The sequence below is a fragment of the Cetorhinus maximus genome, unplaced genomic scaffold, assembly GCF_964194155.1.
Source record: "Cetorhinus maximus unplaced genomic scaffold, sCetMax3.hap1.1 HAP1_SCAFFOLD_4779, whole genome shotgun sequence".
Taxonomy (NCBI): Eukaryota; Metazoa; Chordata; class Chondrichthyes; order Lamniformes; family Cetorhinidae; genus Cetorhinus; species Cetorhinus maximus.
In genome coordinates, this window is record NW_027600679.1 from 1 (window position 1) to 6662 (window position 6662).

At 47.2% G+C, this 6662-nt stretch overlaps 1 protein-coding gene across 1 annotated transcript; it reads left to right on the forward strand.

The window, feature by feature from the left end:
- The first annotated feature begins 85 nt into the window (after positions 1 to 85).
- On the forward strand, positions 86 to 5017 carry cyb5d1 (cytochrome b5 domain containing 1). Its single transcript, XM_078538334.1, has 4 exons — positions 86 to 280; positions 1814 to 1890; positions 3039 to 3257; positions 4671 to 5017. The coding sequence occupies exons 1-4, from the start codon at positions 121 to 123 to the stop codon at positions 4899 to 4901; spliced, it is 687 nt and encodes a 228-aa protein (XP_078394460.1). The 5' UTR covers positions 86 to 120; the 3' UTR covers positions 4902 to 5017.
- The last annotated feature ends 1645 nt before the right edge of the window (positions 5018 to 6662 follow it).

The following is a 6662-nucleotide window of genomic DNA, read 5'->3' on the forward strand; positions in this document are numbered from 1 at the left end:
GTTGTAGTTCGGAAGACCGGAAGTTTGTAGTTCAGATGACAGGAAGTTGTAGTTCGGAGGACAGGAAGTTACTTCCACAGTCACTTCCGGTGGCTCTGCGGCTGCGTCAAAGGCGTCTCCATGGCGACGGAGGAAGCGGCGGGCGAGGTGCCAGCGCCAATGCTGCACTCCCGCTACTACAACAGCCAGGAGGTGGCTGTCCACAACACCATGGATGACCTGTGGGTCTCTTACCTGGGAAAAGTCTATGACCTGACCCCCCTGGTCGAACAGTTTAAAGGTAAACAGCTTTCTCTCACCCCAGGCAACAAGAACAACTTGCATTCATGTAGCACCTTTGAAACGGCAGGAGGTATTGATTTTAAGGAGCATCTTAGGAACACAGCAACAGGAGTAGGCCATTCAGCCCCTCCAGATTTCTGCATCATTCAATACAATCATGGCTGATCTTCTGCCTCAATGCCATCTTCCCGCACTATTCCCTTTCCCTTGACGTCATTGGTGTCTAGAAACCTATCGACCTCTGCTTTAAACGTACTGAGCCTCCACAGCCATCTGGGGTAGAAAATTCCAAAGTTACACCACCCTCTGACTGAAGAAATTCCTCCTCATCTCGGTCCTAAACAGCCTACCTCTTACTCTGAGAATGACTCTCCTGTGGCTTAAAGGAGGAGAGAGAGAGAGAGAGGGGTGGAGAAGTTTAGAGGGGGAATTCCGGAGCTTGGGGCCTCAGGCAGCTGAAGGCAAGGCCGCCAATGGAGGAGCGATGGAAATCACGGGAGGCGTGCTCATGAGGCCAGAATTGGAGGAGAACAGAGAACCCAGAGGGTTGTGGGGCTGGAGGAGGTTACAGAGTTGGGAGAGGGCCCATCCCTCATGGAGGGATTTGAAAACAAGGATGAGAATTTTAAAATCAAGAGGTTGTCCGACCAGGAGCCAGTGTAGGTCAGCGAGGATAGCTGAGATGGGGGAATGAGAATAGATCTGAATCGCCCTGTGAAAGGTTCAATGGCCATTATTTCAAAGAGGACAGGGGCAGTGTTCTGGGGCCAGTATTTTTTTATTTGCTCATGGGATGTGGACTTTGCTGATAAAGCCAGTATTTATTCTCATCCCTAATTGCCCTGCTAGACCATTTCAGAGGGTATTAATGAGTCAACCACATTGGTCACAGGTAGGCCAGACCGGGTAAGGATGGCAGATTTCCTTCCCTAAAGGACATTAGTGAACCAGGTGGGTTTTTACGACAATCAATGATAATTTCATGGTCACCATCACTTTATATTCCAGATTTTTATTTATTGAATTTAAATTCCACTAGGACTTGAACTAATGTGCCTAGAGCATTAGCCTGCTCCTCTGGAGTACTGGACCTGCAACAATACCACTACCTCCTCATAATTTATTGCAACATGACTAAAGCAGATTATCTGATCATGATCACGCTATTGTTTGTGGGATCCTGCTGTGTGCAGACTGGTTGCCACGTTTCTTGCTTTACAGAAGTGACACACTGCAGAAAGTACTTCGTTGGTTGTAAAGCGCTTTGGGATGTCTGGTGGTCATGAAAGGCGCTGTATCAATGCAAGTCTTCCTTTTGCAATGACTTCCAGATCTTGGCACTTTCCTTCTCCTACAGGCTTGGATTCTTTTGTTGATTTACACTCCCTCGCCTGGGTTCAGGAATGGTGGCAGGGAAATCCCCTAACCTCTATCCAATGAGCCCTTGTGGAAGATGCAGATGGAATATGGTGTCTTTTGTTTTGTCCCCTGGCTGTACTGATTCTGTTCTCTCTCTCTCTCTCTCATCCAGGTGATATTCTGCTAAAACCCATTTTAGAGGCAGCAGGACAAGACATCAGCCATTGGTTTGATGAGAAGAGTAAAGATGTAAGTATGGAACCTCAAGAAACAGGAGCAGGAATAGACCATTCGGCCCATCAAGCCTGCTCCACCATTCAATCCGATCATGGCTGAACTTGGGCTTCAACTCCATTTTCCTGCCCTTCCCCAAACCCCTTAATTCCCTGAGAGACTAAAAATCTGTCAATCCCAGCCTTAAATGGATTGAACGATGGAGCATCCACAACCCTCTGGGATGGAGAATTCTAAAGACGCGCAACCTTTTGAGTGAGGAAATTTCCCCTTATCTCAGTCCTAAATGATCGGCCCCTTATCCTGAGACTGTGTCCCTGCCATCCCTGCCCCTGCTGTTCTAGAATACCCGACCTCAGCTTGTGGTGGTTGGGGGGGTGGTGGGGGTAGCTGAGGACAGATAGGGAATAAACTGAAGCCTTTCAGCAACTATTTAAACCATTCGAAAATAGAAATTGCTGGAAAAACTCAGCAGGTCTGACAGCATCTGTGGAGTGAGAAACAGAGTTAACATTTCGAGTCCATATCACTCGTCTTCAGAGCTAAAGAGAAGTAGGAATGTGATGAAATTTATACTGTTTAATGGTAGGGGGGTGGGGGAGTGGAGCAGGTGAAGCTGGATAGAAGGCCAGCGATAGGCGGGGGCGAAGGAGAGAACGAAAGGACAAAGGGAGTGTTAAAGGTAGTGGTAAGGGCTAAATGGGGTGCTGATAGTGGCATAAAGGCAAGAAAGCAGAATGTGATAACAGCAGAACTTTCCAGCATCCGTAGTATTTTGCTTTTATTTAAACCATTCTCCTGTCCCACCAGTGATTGGAGTCCCAGCACTCTGTCCATGTGAGCCTGGATAGTCACTTAAATTGGGTAAATGACGGGCACCATGTGCCTCAGGCACCTTCTCCTTCTTAGGCAGTCCCTCGGGATCGAGGATGACTCGCTTGCCCTCCGGTTCGATGGGTTCTGAGGTGGCTGATCAGCCCGATGCGCGATCTGCAGACTCTGCCACATGTGGAGGAGATAGTGCTGGAAGGGTTGGGGTAGGTGGGGTGTTTAGAGGCTTATGTGCCCCCTTTGACACTGCGACTACACCTCTGCAAGCTCACGGCTTACAGTTTACCATAAGACTCCAGCAGAAAACAGAAACCTCTTCATTTCCACTACAGATACGCAGCGAGATTGACCGACAGACCAATTGCCAGAAGTACCACACGCCCCGTGGCCGCTTTGTTCACGTCCCACCCCTCTTTCCGAATAGCGATTGGAGTAATGCCTTCGGTACACCGTGGTGGAAAGATTCAAAATATGAGGTTGGGTATTTAACAGAAAAAACAAGATGCATTCGCATTATCAACACGTTAACAGGCCAAGAACATATGATCGAGGTACAGAGCTTTAGTATACCTGTTTTCATTTTAGAATTAAGAGGCATGTTGATGGTAGTGGGGGACATCACTTTGTAGAGAGTGTGTTGGATAAACCTTATCGTTAAACAGGTTCATGAAGGATAGTGACAGTGATATGTTTGACAATTAACAACATTAATCAATGTGTCGGAACTTACACCGTCAGCGTCATGCACAAAGTCTTGCATCAGCAGCTTAAAAAATCTCTCCAGGAATCTTGACTGATTGTCCCTGAGAGAGAGGGACTCAGAGACATCAGTGAGTGTACAAATATCACCCTGAGAGAGAGAGAGAGACACTGGGAGACACCAGTCAGTGTACAGATATCACCCTGAGAGAGAAAGGGAAACTGAGAGACACCAGTCAGTGTACAGATATCACCCTGAGAGAGAAAGGGAAACTGAGAGACACCAGTCAGTGTACAGATATTTCCCTGAGAGAGAGGGACTGAGAGACACCAGTCAGTGTACGGATATCTCCCTGAGAGAGGACTGAGAGACACCAGTCAGTGTACAGAAATCTCCCTGAGAGACTGAGAGGCACCAGTCAGTGTACAGATATCTCCCTGAGAGAGAGACTGAGAGACACCAGTCAGTGTACAGATATCTCCCTGAGAGAGAGAGAGACTGAGAGGCACCAGTCAGTGTACAGATATCTCCCTGAGAGGGAGGGACTGAGTGACACCAGTCGGTGTACAGATATCTCCCTGAGAGGGAGGGACTGAGTGACACCAGTTATGCTGTAAGATTCTATAAAGGCTCAGAAAGGATAAGGGGGGAATTAAAAAAACCTTTTTTCTGTGAGCTGTAATACAGGAGATGGATCCACCCCAATTTTTTTTAAACTAGTGATGTTTCCATTATATCAAATGTGGCTCAGATAGCAGCAGCTCTCCCGCCTCTTGAGGTACCAGGTTTGAGACCCACTCCAGGTCCTGAGTACAAAAATCAAGGCTGACACTCGTGTGGTACTGAGTGAGCGCAGCACTATCAGATGTGCTGCCTTTCAGATGAGACGTTTAACTGAGGCCCCAATGTGCCTGCTTGGCTGGGTTTAAATGACCCCACGGTCACTATTTTGAAGAAGAGCAGGGGGGAATTTTCTCTGGGGTCCTGGCCTATATTCATCCTTTAGTGAACGTCACTGAACCAGATAATCTGCTCATTATTACATTGCTGTGTGTGGGAGCTTGCTGTGTGCAAATTGGCTGCTGCGATTCCTAATTTACAAAAATGACTTCACTTCAAAAATCACTCCATTGGCTGGAAAGCATGTCTATTGGTCCCAAAAACTACTATAGAAATCAAATTACTTCTTTGTTTTGTTCAACCTGTGTTTTCCCCCCCCCCCACCCCAACCCCTACCCCTATTCAAAAAACACGGCCTGACCAGGTGTGTAGTGAGGAAACAGTGAATGATATACTTGAGAGGTACCTGGAGTATAATGCTCACGCAGCTAGCTACACGTGGAAATATGACGGAGTGCCATTGAAAATGGACAGTACGCTGGAGGAGAATGGCATTGTGGATGAGGATGAGATCTTCTATAACCTGCAGATGGAACCTGATGACTATCGCCAATCTATTCTGCTCTATTTCAATGATGACCTAACCGAACTCTAAAACTCTGCCTTCATAAGAGAAAAGTGTGCATAACCTACACCAAATCCCAACTCTTGCCTGTGTCTGTGCTAACTGTATCGGAGATTAGAGTTCCTGAATAAAATGAGTTTGTTTTTTATTGACTAACTGTCGGTACAGTCTATTTGTGAGTCTCCTGTTGGTAACTGTGAATCGCCTTATCCTTATTAGGAATAATATCGATTCATTTAAGGAGAAGCTGGGTAAACACAGGGAGAAAGGAAAGAAGGATGTAGGATAAGGATGTAGATGAAGAGGGGGTGGAGGAGGCTCGTTTGGAGTAGAAACGCCAGCATAGAGCAGATGGGCCGATTGGCCTGTTTCTGTTCTGTACATTCTATGTCATTCTATTTTCCCCTTCTCATCTTTCTGAAGGCTCCTGATGGAAACCAGTCCCAACATGGCTTCTGTGATTCCGGGGGGTCGCACTCTCACCACTGAGTCAAAAGGTTGTGGGTTCACATCCCGCTCCAGAGACCTGAAAGCCAAGGATAGGTCCTTGGGGGTGGAGAACACTAGAGGTGACAGTTGTATGTTGTTACCCAGGAGTCAGACTAGAACTATTCTGTCTAACGTTTCCTGGGTAACTATCCAGGTAAGTAAGTCAGAACTGTCTGAAGTTGGAGACTCTTTTGGGGGGGGGGCCTGTGGAGCAGGGGAATTGCCCATCGGAAGTTCGAACTTCCCGGGCAGTTCCCTCGGAGTTAGCATGTCAGGACTTCTGCAGCGTCCCCACCCGTGTCTTGGGTCATAGTTTTTTTAAATTCGTTCATGGGATGTGGGCATCGCTGGCTGTGCCAGCATTTGTTGCCCATTCCTAATTGCCTTGACTGAGTGGCTGGCTTGGCCATTTCAGAGGGCAGTTAAGAGTCAACCACATTGCTGTGGGTCTGGAGTCACGTGTAGGCCAGACCAGGTAATGGCCCTAAAGTACATCAGTGAACCAGATGGGTTTTTACAACAATCGATTATAGTTTCATGGTCACCATTACTGAGGCTAGCTTTCACTGAACTGAATGTAAAGTTCACCTGCTGCCGTGGTGGGATTTGAACTTGTGTTTCCCAGAGATTAACCTTGGACTCTGGGTTACTAGTCCAGTGACATTACCACTACACCACTATCTCCCCTTAGAAGGGTCATGAGGACTCGAAACGTCAACTGTGCTCTCCTCCGCCGATGCTGCCAGACCTGCTGAGTTTTTCCAGGTATTTCTGTTTCTGTTTTTGTTTTGGAAGCTCTGGGCCCTTAACTCAAGATGTCCTTAAATGGCCAAGCCACCTTAAATATGGATCCACCTTAACAGCAGCAACAACGGCTTGCATTTACATGGCACCTTTGACATAGTAAAACATCCCAAGGTGCTTCACAGGACCGATTATTATGCAGGATTGACACCCAGCTATATTAGGAGATATTAGGGAGAGCTTAGGGCCCAGGCAGCTGAAGGTATGGCCGCCAGTGATGGAATGATTAAAATCAGGGATGCTAAAGAGGCCAGAATTGGAGGGGTGCAGAGATCTCGGAGGATTGTAGGGCTGTAGGAGGTTACAGAGATAAGGAGGGGGCGAGGCCACAGCAGGATTTTAACATGTGGTTGACAATTTTAAAAGTGATGCATTGCTGGACCAGGAAACAAGGTAGGTCAGTGAGCACAGGGGATGATGGGAGAACCTTAAAAGAAATGAATCAGGCCTTCTGTGCATTATCACTGTTCAGCGATTGATGTTAAAAAACACGTATAC